This window comes from Atta cephalotes, assembly GCF_000143395.1.
Source record: "Atta cephalotes unplaced genomic scaffold scaffold00010, whole genome shotgun sequence".
NCBI classification, from domain to species: domain Eukaryota; kingdom Metazoa; phylum Arthropoda; class Insecta; order Hymenoptera; family Formicidae; genus Atta; species Atta cephalotes.
Genome location: NW_012130074.1, coordinates 3218932 through 3238075, shown reverse-complemented (window position 1 = coordinate 3238075; position 19144 = coordinate 3218932). Strand labels below are relative to the sequence as shown.

At 29.0% G+C, this 19144-nt stretch overlaps 1 protein-coding gene across 1 annotated transcript; it reads right to left on the bottom strand.

The window, feature by feature from the left end:
• Window positions 1-9917: 9917 nt before the first annotated feature.
• On the bottom strand, window positions 9918-16635 carry LOC105627741. Its single transcript, XM_012209022.1, has 4 exons — window positions 16491-16635; window positions 10856-11017; window positions 10583-10657; window positions 9918-10453 (listed from the first exon to the last, which is right to left on the bottom strand). The coding sequence occupies exons 1-4, from the start codon at window positions 16633-16635 to the stop codon at window positions 9918-9920; spliced, it is 918 nt and encodes a 305-aa protein (XP_012064412.1).
• Between the last annotated feature and the right edge of the window lie 2509 nt (window positions 16636-19144).

The following is a 19144-nucleotide window of genomic DNA, read 5'->3' as shown; positions in this document are numbered from 1 at the left end:
ATTGACTATATTTTTTTTCAGTGTGTGAATAAGAGAAGTAATAAGATTTCATAATTGTGTGTTACAACCAAACCCTTGGGAATTAATTTTGGAATCGATAGAGATGAATGGATAGAGATGAAGAATAGATAAGGAGAGGATATGAAAAAACATTTAGACAGATTAGATTCGTGGTTTGCCTCTCGCCTCTGTGTGTATCTCGTAGATATATGCACAAAGGCGAATACCACAAGTCGAAACACTTTTTGTTGCTTTGAAATGTGTACCAATAGCCCGAAAAGACACTGTAACGTCTATTTCCAGCCTATATCCAGCAAATAGTGCGTACGTCAGTCCAAATTTCGAGTCAAGGAACTTAACTCTTAATACACACCTTTGAGTCACCTTGGTGCGTATCCTGCGCATTTCTTTTCTTTGAAATATTAAAAGCACCTGGTTGAATACCGATCTTTCTTCTATTCCTAAAAAAAGTTTGACTAGAAAACAAGTTTTGTGTATTATCGGCCTCAATTCGTGCGTATCTTTTAACTAGAATAACTCCAAAGTTCATTTCTGGATCACAAATGACCTATCAGAGTGTACATTTTTTTGTAACTCTGTAAAAGCTCTTATTTTTTTCCATTTTTAACTAATTTTCGTTTGTATTTCAGGAATATTTCGCGAATTAAAAAAAGAATTTAACCCTAGAACAATATTAGCCTTTAAAAAGTACGAAGCTTTTTGACACTCTTGTGTTAAATGTTATCTGTAATATTATCTATATATTATGTTGTTTGTAATGTTATAAAAAACATTTTCCTAATAAATAATAAGTTTTTTTACACAATAACAATAATGCATAACAATAATGCAATAATAATGCATTGTTTAAAATGTAAATGCAATATATCTTCAATTTATGGCCATTCATGCATTTTAAAAAAATTTCATTTTCAGGTTACTAAATAATTAAATTTTTTAGATAGCCGACACTTGAACTATTTTTTCTTTTGTAGTTTGGAATGTCAACTTTAAGATATTGAAACATATTTTTCCTTTAAACATTTTTATTCCAGAGTTTTACATTTTTGTATAAAAAAGTGCATTTTTCTTATTTTATTAATTATATTTATAATAATTTTATATAGTTATAATAATTTATATAAGACAACCGGTTGTAAGTTCCCTAAGCTTTGAGAATTTTTTAATTTTTTGCTGAAGTTAGAATTGAAAATTAATGGTCATATTCGAAAAATAGAACATTTGTGAATATTTAAAAAAAACTGGATGTATGAATCATAGTTTGGTATCACTACACAAAGAGTTCTTTTTCTTTAATTAAGCGAAACGTTGTGAAAACAAAAATATAAACTAAATATGATATGTTGTAAAGTATGAATATAGAGCTACAATAATATAAACTATGGATTAGTAATCACGTTTTCGTAATTATAGAAAGCAATTAGTTACTTACGGAATATTACATCACCATGGCGTATCAGTTTTTTCTATTTTTACACAAACAAAATAAATAATATGATTTATAAATCGATGCAATCAAGTCGTATGACCTGCTCGAATTACTATTGTCATTTGTTAAATTAATTATATAATTATAATATTATGTACAAACAGCGAGTGGTCCACTTTTGAAAACGAACTAAATTGGATCCGGTTATCTTACTTGTTATAAATATACAACTTTACAAATACTTTCTAAAAATATCAAAATATGCGTAAAAATTGCTTAATAATTTTTATATACTTGTAAAATGATGAAAATTAATCCAAGACACGAAAGACCTATCGTGTGTAGTAAAGGTGTATATCAAAGATTAATCATTAACTTAAAACTAGACCATATAAGGCGATTCTTCTCTGTAAGATAAGAAAGTAATTACGAGATCTTAAATGAATAGAAAGAAATGCAAGTCATATTAACTAACATTTAAAGCATATTCTAAAAATTAGACAGCAAGCGTATGTGTATTACAATATTTAAATTGCTTTAATTGTATAATATGTATATATAAAATGATCAAGATTTAATTTATTTAAATTATAATTTAATTTAATTAAATTATAAAAATAACTAATTTTTAAATTATTTTAAAATTATTTACAAACGTGTTCTAAGAAGTAGTAAAAACGAAAAAAATTTGTACGTTTTATTGAAAATATTTAAATTGTAACTTGAAAAAAAAATTTTTTCTACAGATAAAGTTTACATTTTGCCGTTTACGATTATGCAATTTATTATTATTATCTAATATAATTACTAATATACAGAGTGTCCCGAAAGTCTTTGCCAATCGCTTTTATGTAAATAGAGCGGACTAAACCGAGTCGAAAAGTCCTCTACCATTTTACAATTTGGCAATAGTTAACAAGATATTAATTACTAAAAATTGCCAAATATTGGTCTCAACAATTTTTTTTACTCAAATACTATCTTATAACTTTATAAAAAAGCTGCAAGAGACAAAATCATTTATTTTCTTCTCATAAAGTTCTGAAAATTTTTTTAGGATTTTTTAATACCGTATTTTCTCATGTTGATAAAAATAAGAAAAGCAATACTAAAAAGATTGATAAAAAATTCTGAAAAAATTCTTAGAGTTCTAAAAGAAAATAAATTATTTTTGTGTTATGACTTCTTCAGGATAGAAATAATCGAGCCCAATGTCATATGCGCCCGAGAGGATCCGTATGGAAATCGAATGATTACTGATTGAAGGGAATCAGTTGAGTGGATTTGGTTATTGTGAGAAAGCGGAGAAAGGGAGAGAAGCAGACTTTTTCTAGGAATTCTATCTCCACACTCCGCGTGGAGATTGTTGGGGAGTGCTTAGGATGATAAAGCGGAGAATGGTACGTGAGATGACGGAGAGGAGACGAACTGAATGGAGGAGTCAGGAATTGACGGAGGGGTGTCTGGACAATTCGCTCCATTGAAGCGTCCGATAACGCAGACAAATCTGGTATCAGGACAGATCGGAAATCAAGAAGGGAGTAAGGGGAGTATCCCCTCTAACCGATTTTAGAGAAGGATGAAGTCGATGAAGCCGGAAGGCGAAGTCGGAGGAGCTGGTGAAATCAGAGGGACTGGCGAAATTGGAGGAACCGATAAAGTCGGAAGAGCTGGCGAAGCCGAAGTAGCCGGTAAAATCGGTGGTATTGGAGCTGGAGGAGAGTCCTCGCTTGGGTGACGACTCTGAGAGTTGTTCAAAGTAACGAGATATTCCTGGAATGTTTCATCCAGAAGTCTGCGAGCTTCTAAGTGATCGCCTACGAAACCAATTTCGATTGCACTGCTACCAAGGGTAGTTGTTTCTCGAAGATCTCACTAAAGGTTGCGGACAAATTAGTTCGATTCCCGCAGAAAATAATTAAAGGGAACTGTTTGCTTCTGATTCGGTGGCTCGATAATCGGGTTTCGATGATGTTATGTCTCGGAACTCACGCACAAATTGTGAATGAATCGAACGATTTGGAAAACGAACTGCACGAAGCGTGATGTTAAAGTTGCAATATTAAGCAGAAGTAATTTGTACAAGGGAGATATCGCGATGTCGCGATTTATATTGGAATCTTTTTGAGAATTTTTTGGTTCTTTGATAAGCTATGTTGAGTTGGAAAATCGAGGATTCGGATTGGTAAAATTTTTTGCTCTTTTCTCAAATAATTATTGGAGGATCGCTTTTAATTCAGCTCCACCCACTATAATTTTAATTTTCTAAATATTTATTGGTGATGACATCATCCTCCCTAAAGATTTTGGATTTATGATTACCTTTGGCGAGTTTAGTTTTATTTGTTCCGTTTTCTGAGAGAAGGAGTATAATGTATCATCTCTTCTAAGCAATTTTATGATTTATGTTATCTTTACGTGAGTTTTCGTATTTTTCTTTTTTTTATCAGTTACTGATTTTTCTTTTATGAGTTAAACGTGCGTTTTCTTCTAGACAGTATTTGCCTATGTTATGGACCTACAATATTGTTTGTGATCGATGAGGATAAAACTCAGAACTATCGTTATCTTAAGTTTTATTGTACTACTTTTTCTATTGATAAAAAATCGCCTTTGGACCTTAATCGCTCTTACAAGTTTGGAATGTGCCTTTTTATTTACATAAATATCACGTACTGTCGATCCGCATCTAAATTCTGTATTCATTGACCCTATCTTGTTTAGACAGTATTTTCTCTTCAGAGTTTGTAATTTTAATTATGTGTTGATGCTATAATATAATTATCAGGCAATTTTGAATAAACATAGTTTTTCTATACCGCTGGGAAGATTTCTAATAACACGTTCTTCAAATTCATGATATTTGCTTGCTCGCTCGATTGGTAACTATTAAGAGTTTTGTTCGAGTTTTTGTTCGTACTTTGCCGATAATTTCATCGAATGTTCACGGAACGAAGAAATTGTAGAGTCCACTGGACGAACAATTGTATTTATTTCATTTTGTTCTAATTATTTTTAATTTTTGTTTTAATTATTTATTAAAAATTCGACGTTTTTCTTAATATTTAATATAACTTTCTTTCTATGATTTATTATTAGACGCATCAGACTGAAAAAAGATTATTAAAGATGCGTTCGAGGAGATGCTATTAGTGCTGTTTGTATCCTTGTTTTACGTCTAATAAATGATAAAATGTAAATAAAGTAGTCTCTCCGAACACATCTTAAAATTGAAAAATGTGACACAGATTTTCACTACACAATAACAACGAATTAATTGAAAACATAAACAAAGAACTCGAACAAAAAAATACATAAATTAAAAAGGAAAGGAAAAATAAAGAATAATATCTTATCAATAATATCTTATTAATAATATCTAATATATATTACAAATGTGATTATAAAAAATCCGATTCAATCTTTTAATATTGAATCATGTATGTGCAATATGTTTTGTACCAGACTACGCATTGAAGATTGAAATTGAAGATTGAAAGATTGAAATTTGGCCAATCAAAATAAAAAGAGCTAAAATTTCTTTGTTCTCATTGATTAAATGTCAATCATTAATCTTTAATCTCAATCTTCAATGTGTAGTCTGATTCCGCTTCGAGATGTAATTTATTAAATTTTTGTTTGTATTACTTATTTCTCATTTATTTTATGTTTATCCCTGGTGAGAATTTTTCATTTTTTATAATTTTTCATATTTTAAATTTATAAAGATTTTTTCATGAATACTTCATAATTTCTCAAATTTTCTAAACTTTTTTAATTATAACGAGAAATCTTATTATATTCTAGGATTTCTCATTTTCATAAAGAGTTACACGACACTGCTACTAAAGGGAGCACAGCGAGTTAAATTCTCGAATTCAAAAATCATAAATTTTAATTTTTAAATAAGTCCCAAAGGACTCTAAAATGAAAGCATAATACTTTGTTTAGATAAATTCTACTGTTCATCTAAAAAAAAATCTGTATAACATTCAAAATTTTTCATTATTTTCTCAGCATTTCTAAAGATTATTCCAATTCGCATGAAAAAAATCTAAGAAATTTTATTAAAAAGTTATAACATTCATACAGAAATTCTGAAAAGTTATCTAAAAAATTCTAAGAAAAATCTAAAAATTTTCTCAATTCGTATAAGTATTATAAGCCTTTTCTTTTTTAATAACATATAAATATGTTATATTTTATGTCATTATAAACGAATACAAAGCTCATAACAAATCATCGAAAATAAAGGATGATAATTTTTTTCAAGCATTAAGAAGCTTTATAAATAAAGAGCGTTAAAGATTGGAACGAAAGAGAAAAGAGCGAAAGATTACGAGTAAAAAATTATGCTTAAAAATTATTATACTTAAAAAATAAAAAAAAAGAAGTCAATGTTCAAAAAATTAAATGAAAAAAATTATAATTAATGCTGCATTAAAGCATTAATTATATTAATATATTGTACTTCAGATGATATCTTCCCTTTCACCGGTACGACCTTGACGAGGAAGAATTCAGTATCGCCCCGAGGTTATACATGAAAAAAATGCGTTTTTTTAAATATCTAAAAATTTTCGAATTATGAGTTATATATCTAGCTAAACTTTTAAATACTTGAGCAAATTCATTATCTCCGTAAAAATCTAATGGTGGTTATTAACATATCCTGTTGCTAATTTAATTGAAAATGAATGAACCAATCGGTTCGTCGCATTTAGGGTACATCCACACGAATTTGCATAACCACATATGCATAAAGAAAATAATCTAATCGTATAAGGACCGGCGTCTTTATAACAGAAATGTGATTGGATAATTTTCTTTATGCATATGTTTATGCAACTATGCAAATTTGTCTGGATATATCCTAGACCGGAATCAGATTACGCAAAAGATTGAAACTGAAGATTGAAGATTGAAATTTGACTAATGAGGACAAAGAAACTCCTTTTATTTTGATTGGTAAAATTTATATCTTTCGATCTTCAACGCGTAAACTGATATACTGGCTTTAAATCAGAATTAAAACAATAGGAGCTAAAATTCTTTTGTCCTCATTGGTCAAATTTCAATTTTCAATCTCATAGCGTTTTCGGCCCGACCGAGTTTGCATTAACTTGAATTGGAAAATGCTTCGCTATTGGTTGACGTTATGACTCTACCAATAGGAAAGCGAAATATCATTACTTCAACCCAGGTTGGTGCAAACTCGGTTGGATCGAAAATCTGCAATGCGTAGTCTGATTCCGGCTTTGCTTCGAGACTATCGATAGAATTCCAAGTAAATGAGAATAAATTGAAATGGATAAAAATGAATTTCGATATTTCCGAATTCGCGCTTCTGATTTTTCGAATCCATTTGAATCCATGAATACATTTGAATTTAACATCTGATAAATAGTACATTTCGTATTTTAATTCATATTTCAATCAAAAAATACATCACATAGTTCAAAATTATAAAAATTCACACTTTTGTTTAAATAAAAAAAGTTATGACGGAAATATGTAAGTCCTGAATTTACATCTGAAGTACAGAACCGGTATTAAAACTGTAGGTCTTCATATGCTCAATTGAATGACAATTGAATAATCAGCGTGCACCACAAGCATATGAGAGAAATGTAATACAGGTCAGAGGCTTGACGTAAGAAAAAAAAAGAAAGAAGATTTAATATAACAATGAATAAATGTTAACATTAATTAATCAGTAAAAAATTAGTATAACAATATTACATTCAAAATGTAGTAACTTTACAAGTTGTAAATTTGAAAAGTTTGTATTATGCTTTACTCTTTGGTTTTTTTGCAGAAATTTGTTTATTGATGTTTTTAATTCATATGCAAGTACGTATACGCACTATAATAATATACTCATAGAATCTTTATATTTTGTATTTGCTTTTGAATCTTATCGGTTACTGTTTTGAAGATGGATCTTTTCGAAAAAAAGATTCTATGAAATATCTAAAACTCGATATTCGCTTTCTTATAAATGAGATCATATAAATGAGATCAACTTCATATAAATGAGAAGGACTAATTAATCGTCCTTTAGAAATGTAGTTAATCCAATCATTTTCTGAATTAACTTTCAATAGAAATGTTCCCAAATCTTTATATTTATGCATAAATCTGTATGCTGATATAATTGGCAATGTCAGTGCTTCTTTTGTAACAGAGCCTTCTAACAGCATGCCCTTTTACGTTATGAAATCCCTCTTCCTTCTCACTCTATTAAGTTTCTGATTTCAAGAGACAGATCACAGTATCACACTATGATTCTGTAATCCGTCTTTGTAGATCAGAAATCTAATCGGAAGAAGAAGGAAGAAAGATTTCATAAAACGCATGCCGTGCTCGAGTTGGAAAATTCTATTCTATGACATCAACGACATCCAATATATCAATTTCATGCAATAATGTCTATTCTTCTAAGGAAGGGATATAATTCAAAGCATAGGCGACTGTAGAAGAAAAATGAACAGTGTATATATTAAAATTAAATATCGTAAGAATCTTTTTGATGTCTTTTTCTTACATTTTTGTATTTTGTATATTTTTTATTTTATTTTGTACGTTTTTAAAAAAATTTTCAATATCAGAATCATTTTAGTGTCTTCTTGTAAGTTTTTTGTACTAAAACTTAAAAGAGTTGTATATGTAATCAATTAAGATTACTAAATGAACGTATAAGAATCTTATATAATTTGTTCATGAATCTCACCAGTAATCTTTAACGACCTTAGGAATCTAGAATGATATACAGGAATCATATACAGACATCTATATCGCAATCTTGTCTTAGCCTTATGAGAACTTTTAAAAAATAATTTCTTTACAAGATTATCTAAAAATATGGTAATTATTATATATATTATATATTCTGAATATATTATATATTCTGAAATGTTTCATGAAAGATCATTTATCAATTTTAAGAGACATAGTTACGAAATAATAAAATAATTTATTTTCTAAATTGATACAAGAATCTGGCATGAATTGTATACGATGATTGTAGCAATGAAAAGATCTTATAAGGAATTCTTAAAAAATAATTTCTTTACAGGATTCAAGAATATGATATTAATTATGCATGATTCTTAAGTGTTACATGAAAGATCATATATCAATCTTAAAAAACATATAGTTACGAAATAATTTATCTTTCAAATTGGTGCAGAAATCTGGCATGAATCGTATACAACGATTTATATCGCAATGAAAAGATTTTAATTGCTAATTTAGCCTAATAAGATATTCTTAAGAAATAATTTGTTTACATCGCTTTAAAGTAATAAATTGATCATCTCAGTAAATTATTGAAGAAACAGAAACTGGATTAAATGTATGAAATAAAAAAGAATTAAGAAAAAGTAAAAAAATTTGCTAGAATAATGAAAATGACTGTGAATAAAAGATCAAAACGTATATTATTCATTGTCTTAATGAATTGATAAATTATAATTTCGCTATATAATAACTGGCGTAGGCTTTTTATGATCTTTTCTAAAATTAAGTTTCCCAGCAAACGAGAATGGATTGAAATGAATTGAAATGGATTCAGATTTTCAGAAATATTGATTCATGAATATTAAAATGAATATTTTTCAATTCTATACAATATACATTTTTATTCATTTATAGGAATTGTATGGAGCATATCTCGCCTTTCAATCTAAAAATAATATTAGCTTTTTCTGTGCACACAAACACAATTGTGAATACTGTTCAATTCAAAATTTTGAATAGGAAATGCAGTTTTTCAATCCAATTGCATTCAATTGAATCTAATTGAATCCAATTGAATCCAATTAAATCCCCAAAAAAGTATTCGCTATTTAAAATACGCATTCGGATAGAAAAAAAATTTCAATCCATTTTAATCCATTCTCGTTTGCTGGGTTGATTTAACCGAGAAGCCGTTGTTTAATTTGTGTAAAAAGAATTAATTTTTACCAAAATGAATTCTTTTAAATCCCATTCAACTCCTTGCTTGTCCCATTCCATTTTATTTACTGGGATACGAGCAATAAATCACACAAAATACCAATAGTATTCTTGTAATATTTTCATAATGACACTCTAATTATATTCAAGTAACATGCATGTAAGGCCGGGTTCACACTTTGATGGAAAAGCGGAAAAGCAGAAGCATCGATCTAATTGGATCTCGCAGTAGTAGGCAGTACATTCTGCTTCTATTGTTTCGCGATATTGGCTTCCGCTTTCCGTTTTTCCATCAAGGTGTCAACCCGACCTAAAAATCATGCTTATAAGATTCATATAACATGAATGTAAGATTCTGGATTTACTTGGTATTGCATGCGATTGTATATTCTTATACAAGCTTGTATATTTCTGTCCGAAATTCGTATGTAAAAATTTTCTTAGAAGATCTTACAAATTTTTCTTATAAGAATTTGTAGCACATAGAGTTCTTATTCATATACTTTTTTTAATTTTTCAATACAACATACACATACACTTTCTCCTTACTTTCTTCAATTTGAACTTGGTTTGACAAATAAATTTCATCAAAAGAAGAAATTTCATCTGAGTAGAAAGCTCTCCTCATTTCTGTCATGCTTCGATTTTTTTTTTTCGTCATTGCTGATTCGTCTGTTAAGATGCCTTTGTCAATGTTGAAATCCGCTATCCATTTTCGAAGGGTTGATGTTGCAGGAAATTGTTTTGTTTTTCTCAGATACTTATAAGCTTTTGAGAGTACGCTTTTTAATGAAATTGCAGCCTCAATATCCTCCTTAGTCCAACGGATCTTCTGCGTCAGATTTAAAAATAATTCTATTTGTTCTGGCGTAAAAAACAGAGTTAACTTGTCCTGCATTTTCTGTATCAATTGCTTCTTGTACAATTTATCTTTTAAAGCTTGTTGACGTTTATGGGTTTCCGTTTCCGATCCAGCTAAAGCTTTTGTTTCCAGAAATAAGGTTGCATTTCTATGTTGTAATTTCTGCATTTCCTGAGAGATTTCTGCCTCAGGCATAAAAAGAGAAATATTTTATTATATATGAAAAATAATTATATAAATAAATATGTATATTTAAATAATGTAAATAATAAGTAATTAAGAAACAACTGAAATACAGTGATAAAATGTACCAATGTTAGGAACCACTGCAGTATTTAGCGCAGCTTGAGTTATACAGCTCGATGTGGAGGTCAATGCAGTACAATCTATACCTGGATTAAACGAGCAATGGGCAACGGGTTGTGCAACATCTACTTCTAAAAATATATTCATTCAATACATAAGAAAACAAAGTACAAGACAAATATTATTGATATATATATTATAAAAATTATTGTTTGAAATTCTTTATAATAATCACTTTAAATGTTAAAAATGGACTATATGTATATAATGGACTATACCTAAATCGTTATCCATGGAAATTTTGTTGTCCTCTACAGCTATCAATGGAACTGCATCACGTTTGAGTTTTATTCGTACATTCCCAGATTTTCCAACGAAATCTTGTAACCACGATTTATCTTCAAATTGTGAAGGATGAAAATGTTTCGAACAGATACGAGCTAAATAAATAAAAAATAAATAAATATGATAATGCTTGATGATTTGCAAAGCAATAAAAATCTTGATAACGATCAAATAAACGAGCAAAAGAGGTGTTAGAATAGAAATAATTTAATTATAGTTAATACATAAAAATAATTCCGCAAATGTTTCTGTTAAGAAGTAATTTTACAAGTTTGATGTTAATTTTAAGTCTACAGGTTATTTGATAATGCAAACTGAAATCTATCGAAAAGCAGTCTTTCAATCATCGATTAATCTATATTCTTCTGTTCTATGTTGCGATTGTTTTTCGAGATTCGATGCTTGATGTTTAATTTAAATTTTGTCATGTGTGTATCACCTTATTCTAGATAATAAAGCATATATTCTGATGTCTACAGTAAAACCTGTGTAAATCATTAAAATAATTCAACAGTTTCAACTCACAGAGGCTTCATCAGTACGTATAAATACAATTAAATTATATTAAATATTAACATCAACACGTGTCATCTATAGTATGTCAAAATGAAAATATAAAAATAGCATTCGTCCTCTTTAAGATTATTACAATCAAAAAAGTTATATCCAAAAGAATATATAACAGTCAAAATAATTAAAATCCTTGTTTGACAGCGAGAATCGTGTTAGTCCTTTATGTGTAATGTAAGTCAAGAAAATTGTTTTAAATCAAATAAATTTATCAATTATGAAAGAGTGGGTTATCAAAAAACTATTATAAGAAATAAAATATTGATTGAACTTATGTAACACAGTATAGTTAATAAAAATGATCTAACAATAATAACAATCAATAATAAATACTTGATCGTAAATTATTGATAATCGTATATTTAATAGTCGTATTTATGATATAGTAATAGTTCAAATATAATTGACAAGGGAGGTTCACAACTGTCCGGAATTGATAAATCGATTTGATTCTCCATGAAATATGTTGTAAAAAATCTAAGAGATACATATTTTTTTATACATGCGCTAACTCATGTTTAAAGGATGAAACACTCCTTCGAAAAAAACCAATAATTTTCTTTCGAGGCGAATATCATCGGAAATATAGAAGATAGAAAAAAATGTTTTAAACAAAATTGTACAGTTTCAAGAATACTTTAAAGTTATAAAGAAAAAAAAGTTTTTTTTATTTTTTTGTTTAACAAAAATACCCCCACCATCCATAATTTTCTTAAATTTTCGATTTTTTTTTTACCAAATTAAAGATTATTTTTTTCAACTATGTGTAATAAAATTACATTACATTTTCGACATATCATTTTCGAGAATTAATTATTAATGCTTCTGTATATACGCTAACCATGCTCAGATACGTAATTGTCATCGGAACATTCTATCAAGCTAGAACACCAACATGAGCATGATCACATAAGACACACGGAGGATTTAGTACTCTTTTTATGCTAATTTGTTGCTCTAATCCCGATTTTATTGCTCTAGCCGTTGAACAAGAAATCATTTTTCTGCTGGTTTTTAATAAAGTTAGAATACACATCAAAATAATAATAATAATAAAAATCTATACGCTATAATTTAGTGCTAATTATGTGCTTTTAACAATTTTCCTAGTTTCAATTTCGGTGCGCTACCTTTTATATCTGAAACAAACGCAATACGTGTACAAAAGAAAAGTACTAAAAATAATAGATATAAAAAAACACTCACTACAATTTAATGCTGATTATGTGCTCGTAACATAAACTAGTTTAAATTTCGAAGTGCTATCCTTATAAAGTTAGAATGCCCACAAAAAAAATAATAAAAAATAAAAAAAAATCACGCTATAATTTAGTGCTAATTATAGTGCTTTTAACATACTCTAGTTTCAATTTCGGTGCGCTATCCTTTACACAAAAAAATCACATTTGCGGAAAACAATCTCTACATCATATATATCTCTTTTGCTATAAAATCAATCAGCAGGATTTCATGAAACTCTATGAAGTATCGTAATTTTTTTCAAATGTTTTTGCGTAAAGAGTAGCGCAAAAATTGAAGCACCAAAATTGAAACTAGTATGTTATAAGAACATAATTAGCACTAAATTATAGCATGATTTTTTTTTATTTTTATTATTACTTTTTTAATGTATTCTTTATTCTTTATTAAAAGCCAGTAGAAAAATGAGTTCTCTCAACGATTAGAGCAACAAAATCGAGTTTAGAGCAACAAATTAGCACAAAAAGAGCACTAAATCTCCGTGATTATGCTTATGTTGTTATTTTAGCTTGATAGACATGTTTCGACATGTTACTTACGTATATAAGCATGAATAGCGTACGGAAGCGTTAAAAATTCTCGAAAATAATATGTCATAATGTAACTTTATTACACATGATTGAATTCGTAAAAAAATAATCTTTAATTGGTAAAAAAAATTATCGGTTTTTTTCAAAGAGTATTTTATCCCTTAAATTTAAGTTAGTGCACATATAAAAAATATGTATGTGTCTTAGATTTTTGTGTTTTACAACATATTTCATGGAGAATCAAATCGATTTCGGAAATTGGATAGTTGTGAAACTTCTCTTGTGAGATAAAATTCGAATTATATGTTATATTATACGCAACTGTAATATAATCGCAACTGTAATGTGAAATTCGAATATGACTGAGATAAAACTCCAATTGTATATCATATTATACACAAAGAACCTTACAATGTTCTGTGTAATCCTAATCGTTATTAGTTAAAATTTTACAGTTAGTATGAGAGAAAGAGAACATTATTACTAACATGTGACAGTTCTTATAGAATGTCGAAATAAGCTCTATCCAACAACTCAGTACCTTTCATATAATTAATACTATTTTTTTTGTTCTTTTATATGAATCATCTCCCTTATTAATCTTTTTTTATAATTATTCTAATATTATTTCTAGTATTTTAACACTCTCCCGAAATCGAATGTGTTAGATTTTATGATATGTTCTGAGATAACTGAGTGTTTGGAGAAATCCTTTATGTTATTATAATATTATTATAATATGTTTCTAGTTCGCAATTGTCTTTTGGTTTGTCCAACATATGAGACATCGCAATTTTTGCAAGAGATTTTATAAACAACATGACTATTATGTAATAATTCGATTTTATCTTTTTGAACTTTTATAAATTTATTCAATTCGTTCAGTGTGCGAAAATTATAGTTGCGGACTTGTTAATGAATCATGTTGTCCTTTCCAATACGCCACTGACATATGAAATCACCATGAAATCCTTTTTATTAATCGGAATATCTTTTATCGTTTTATCTCGTACAGATCTTATGTACGAATAATTTCTTTAATCTCCTATATAATCCCCTTAATAATATTAAAGATGAAGCCTAAAGGATAATCATTTTTCAGAAGCATGTTGATGCATAAATCAATTTTTTTTCATAAAACAGAGGATGAGATAATAAGATGGCATGTCTAGACCATAGGCATAGATAGTATCTATTTTTTGACTCTTTGGATGGTAAAGTGAAATGTCATCCAGAAAAAGTGTTTTTGTGATACCAATCTGTAATGATCTTATTATCCTTGATGATTAAAGAAATATTGAGAAAATAAATGCAACGGTTCTCTATCCATCGTGAACATCAATCTTTCATGGTAATTGTTCATCTTTATGAATCACTAATAAGATGTCATTGACATATCTGAAATAAAATAATAGATCCAGTGTGCTCGAGACTTTCCTCTAAATCTTACATGACATATGATCGGCTATGATTGGCGACAAAGAAAAGTCCAAAGATCTGTTTATAAATACCGTTATTAAAAGTAAAATAGGTAGATGAAAGAACAAGTTTAATTGCAAATAGAAATTCTTCTTTTGGTAATTTTGTAGACACTTAACCTAAAACTGAGCTCTTTTTAATACCAACCATAGCCAGATCCAAAGGAACGTTAGTAAAAAGAGATGCGACATCAAATGAAATAAGCATATCATTCTCATCCACAACCATACCTGAAAGTTTGTTAGCTAATTCAAAACTATTATTTACAAAATCCCTCGCCTTAGAAATGCTATCAGAGATTTTTTTTAAATCAATAATACTTTTAATAAATTCAATTTAATAAAACAAATCAACAATAATAAATTAAAAGGATTATGGGCCAGATCTATCTATCTCCCTTCAGACCTAAGGAGATCTTTGGTCTCACATATGAAACAGATAAATCGTTTAATATTTAAAAAGTAAAAATAATCATTGCAAGCATAAATATTATAAACCTTATAAACATTATAAATATCTGATTTATTTATAATGTTTATAATGTTTATGTTTACAATTATTTTTACTTTTTAAATATAATATTAAACGATTTATCTGGCTTGTAGCCCTTCTTAATTTCCTCTTATTTTTATTATTCCTTCCTTCATAGTTTCATCCATATTTCTATCCTCTCTTATTTTCCTCCTCCTACCATTTTCCAACTAACTCTTACCTTCCTTCCTTTGAATGTCATTTTTGTGATTTCATTTTGTCTTGACATCGGGGGGAGACAAGATATTTTTACTTCTTTTCGCATTGTCTCTAAGTTTAACGCACTGTGTGTATCCGAAACTCCTTTCATTTCAACTTTTGACTTAAAGTATGTACATTAAAGTAAGGTATGTTACATTAAAGATATGCATATTTATTTTAGCTGTTTAGTTACTATATCTAACATAAAAAACTTTCTAGTCAATATAGAGATAAAAAATTTTTTGCAATCTTAACTCTTCACTAATTTTGCTGAGTATTATCTCATATATTACATTGTTTGTATGCTAGTCTTTAATGGTTCATCTCGTTTTCTAAAAATTTGTTATATTATAATTTATATTCAGTTATATTATTTCAATCTTGCGCTATATTTTTATTTATATTACATGTTTTTTCTACAGGGTCATACTCATGTTTGCGTTCTTCATTCACTTATAATAGAAAGATTCTCATTCCTTTTATCAAATTGACACTAGAAGCATATAATAATTGACTGCAAGTAATTATCATTCGCGTCCTTCCCGTTATACATTATAATTGTAATGTTACAATAATTATTTTTATGTTATCATTTATCTTAAAGAGCGAAATATTTATTGTATTATGTTTTGTTTATTTTCCAACCGTTATTTATTATGTATGTTTTTATTATTGATAATGATCCGATCGCGTTCGAAACGTCTATTGCTAGCATTCTTTATTAAAATTTCAACTTAAAACATTTTCGTTTCCTTTTTGTTTTTTTTTGTACTTTCTACTTATCCTATTCTGTTTTTGTATAATAATTTTTGGTTCATAGCCCTCTTTTTTCTTTGTTTTTTTTTAATTTATTATTGTTGTTGATTTTATTCGTATTAATATTAGCCATATTAATATTAATTTATATTTTAATAAATTAATTTCAATTACATTTTATTAATTACATTTTATTAATTATCGTGTGTTAATTACAAATCATACCAACGAATATACGTACCGAATTTAGAGTTAACATCTTCTTTGCATACAATTTTCCATTTTTCAATCATTTCCGTTTCCTTCGGAAATGATAAATAACTGATTTTTTGTCTTTTCGTATTCCATGAATTATTTTTACAATTTCGTACTGCACACGACGGCATCGTAACGATCAAATAAATAAAGGTGAAATTACATGCAAGCGTCGAATGTCGGGCATCTGCGCAGAAGATTGCGCAGAAGTTCGAATCTCCAGACCTCTGCACAGCTTCTTAACGCAAAATTATGAGAGGTTATGTTCTGATCATGAAGTATAGAGAATAGGAGGCCGAATTAGACTTTGAAAAGGTCAAAATCAGGTTTCTGAATTAGTATTAGTAGTGCTCAATAGGCGGCGTTCGAATCGCAAACATTCTCATAAGCTTACACAACCGAACACATAACCTAAAAATAGAGACATTCTTTTCATGCTCTGACAATAATAGGAAGATATAAATTGTCATTAAAATTGAATGAAATGAAGAATGGAGCGTTCTTCATGTAAAATTGATATGACCTACTATGCAAACTGCAAGAACGGTGTTAGAATTGTGTCGTTAAAATTCCTCTAGTAAGAGTTAAGACATAAGAGCGGAAGAATGCCATTGCCAGTGTCGGTCGGAAACAACACAACAGAGTAAAGGTGCAGCCACAATAAAAGAAGTAAGGAATAAAGAATAAAGATTTCAACCTATCAGAAATCGGATACACCGGAATACACGTTCCTAATAAGTTGGTATTATTATTCCTCATTTCTAATTACCTTCTTTTTATTGTGGCTATACTATAAGGGCTGCGTTCAGATTCTCCACTCAATCCAGACACTCAGAAAGCATTCAGATTCCTTTTGAGTGCCTTTATTGAGTGTTTAGGTGAACGTTCAAATTCCTACCTCTATTCACCAGGGAGGATGGAAAAACTACCCGGTTCCTTGAGGGTATGGGTAGTGCTGTGTTAAAGACTTCCTGTGCTATCCCAGCATGTTTGACGTGCATCTATACGAAAATTTAAATTTCAGGTTATGTCTGTGTATTATAAACAGTATAAACCATAATTCAAAGGAAACCAAGTATTTTATTAAGTTTTACAGGTCGTATTTAGATATTGGTAAGATATTTATCTTATATCTTTTATCATTATTATATACGTATTTATATTATATACATATATTTTAGTTATTTATATATAATTATATGTAATTATATATAATTATATGTAAATTATATGTAATTCATATTAAATCTGATATTTACATTACTATCTACTGTAACTGATGCCTGTAGGACACTTGTTTTAGAATGCATTCAGATTTCCAAACCACTTTTCGCTAGGCTCCGCCCACTCCAGTTATCCAGCGATTCCGGTGAAGAATCTGAACACAGCCTTGATCTTAATAATCCGATTTCGCGTTCGCGCCTTCTATATCATGAAACAGTTGCACACATCAATTCACAGATTTATTACCACATTGAAAGTATCTGCAAATGGCAGCATTTAAAAGGACTCAAAATCTGATCAATCAGGTATTCCTCATGCCTTGATTTTTACCTCTCTACTAGAGGGACTTTAGGTATCGTGGAACGAAAGCGACATCTTGATCGAACTAATTCAAATGACTACTTTTGACCACGCTTTTTGACGGTCTCGTCCATATAAGTTCGATCTCCTATTCTCTATACTCCATGGTTCTGACTACCATTCTCTATACTACATGGTACACTACCATTTTAACATATAATGCTGAAAATTTATATTTATTTACATTATATAGTGTAAACTACAAAATTCTATTATTAATGTATCTCGCACATTAAATTTAATTTTAGTAAAATTAATAAATTTAATAAATTAAAAAATTTATAAATTTCTGCTCATGCTCTAAGAACACTCAACGCTTAATGCTACTACCTAATTATAAAGACATCTTAACACATCTATATCACTGGGGTACGTTCCAAAACTTGGAATGCTCTGTTAAACCGATTCTATAGATTGGCGACAGCCAATCTGAAGCTTGCATTTGAAATTAAGGTTTCATATTGGCTGTCGCAACAAACTTGCGATCAGCTTGCAATTAATGTAGAACTGACTTTACAGATTAAGAATTTGATGACACAAGTCGATATAAATTGATGATATAAGCGTCATTTCCTTGTTGACATTCAGAAATTGACAAAGACAGAACGACACTTGTCAACTTACCTCTACTGTATATCGGGTGCTTTCCATTTGATGATACAAGTCGACTATATCGACTTGTATCATCAAATGGAAAGCACCCGATATACAATAGAGGTAAGCAGCGTCGGCACCTTTGATCTTTTTGACGATCTTGAGACGAGTTTTCAGGATCCGCCTGTCTTTGATGATCAAATATCATCATATCAGTAGTATTACATATCAGTAGTAAGTTGACTTTTCATACGCAGCACGTTGCAGCAACAATTCGTAACTATTGGTTACAAATTTTACATGAGATGACACACTTTCGACGCAAAATACATTTTGCTGCGTCTCATTGAACCAAACGAACAACAAACAGAGAATTCGAAACCAAGAAAGTTTGCAATATTTGCAAAAAATGTAAAAATTGAATACATTTATAATAAGTATAATGAGTACATTTTTATTAAG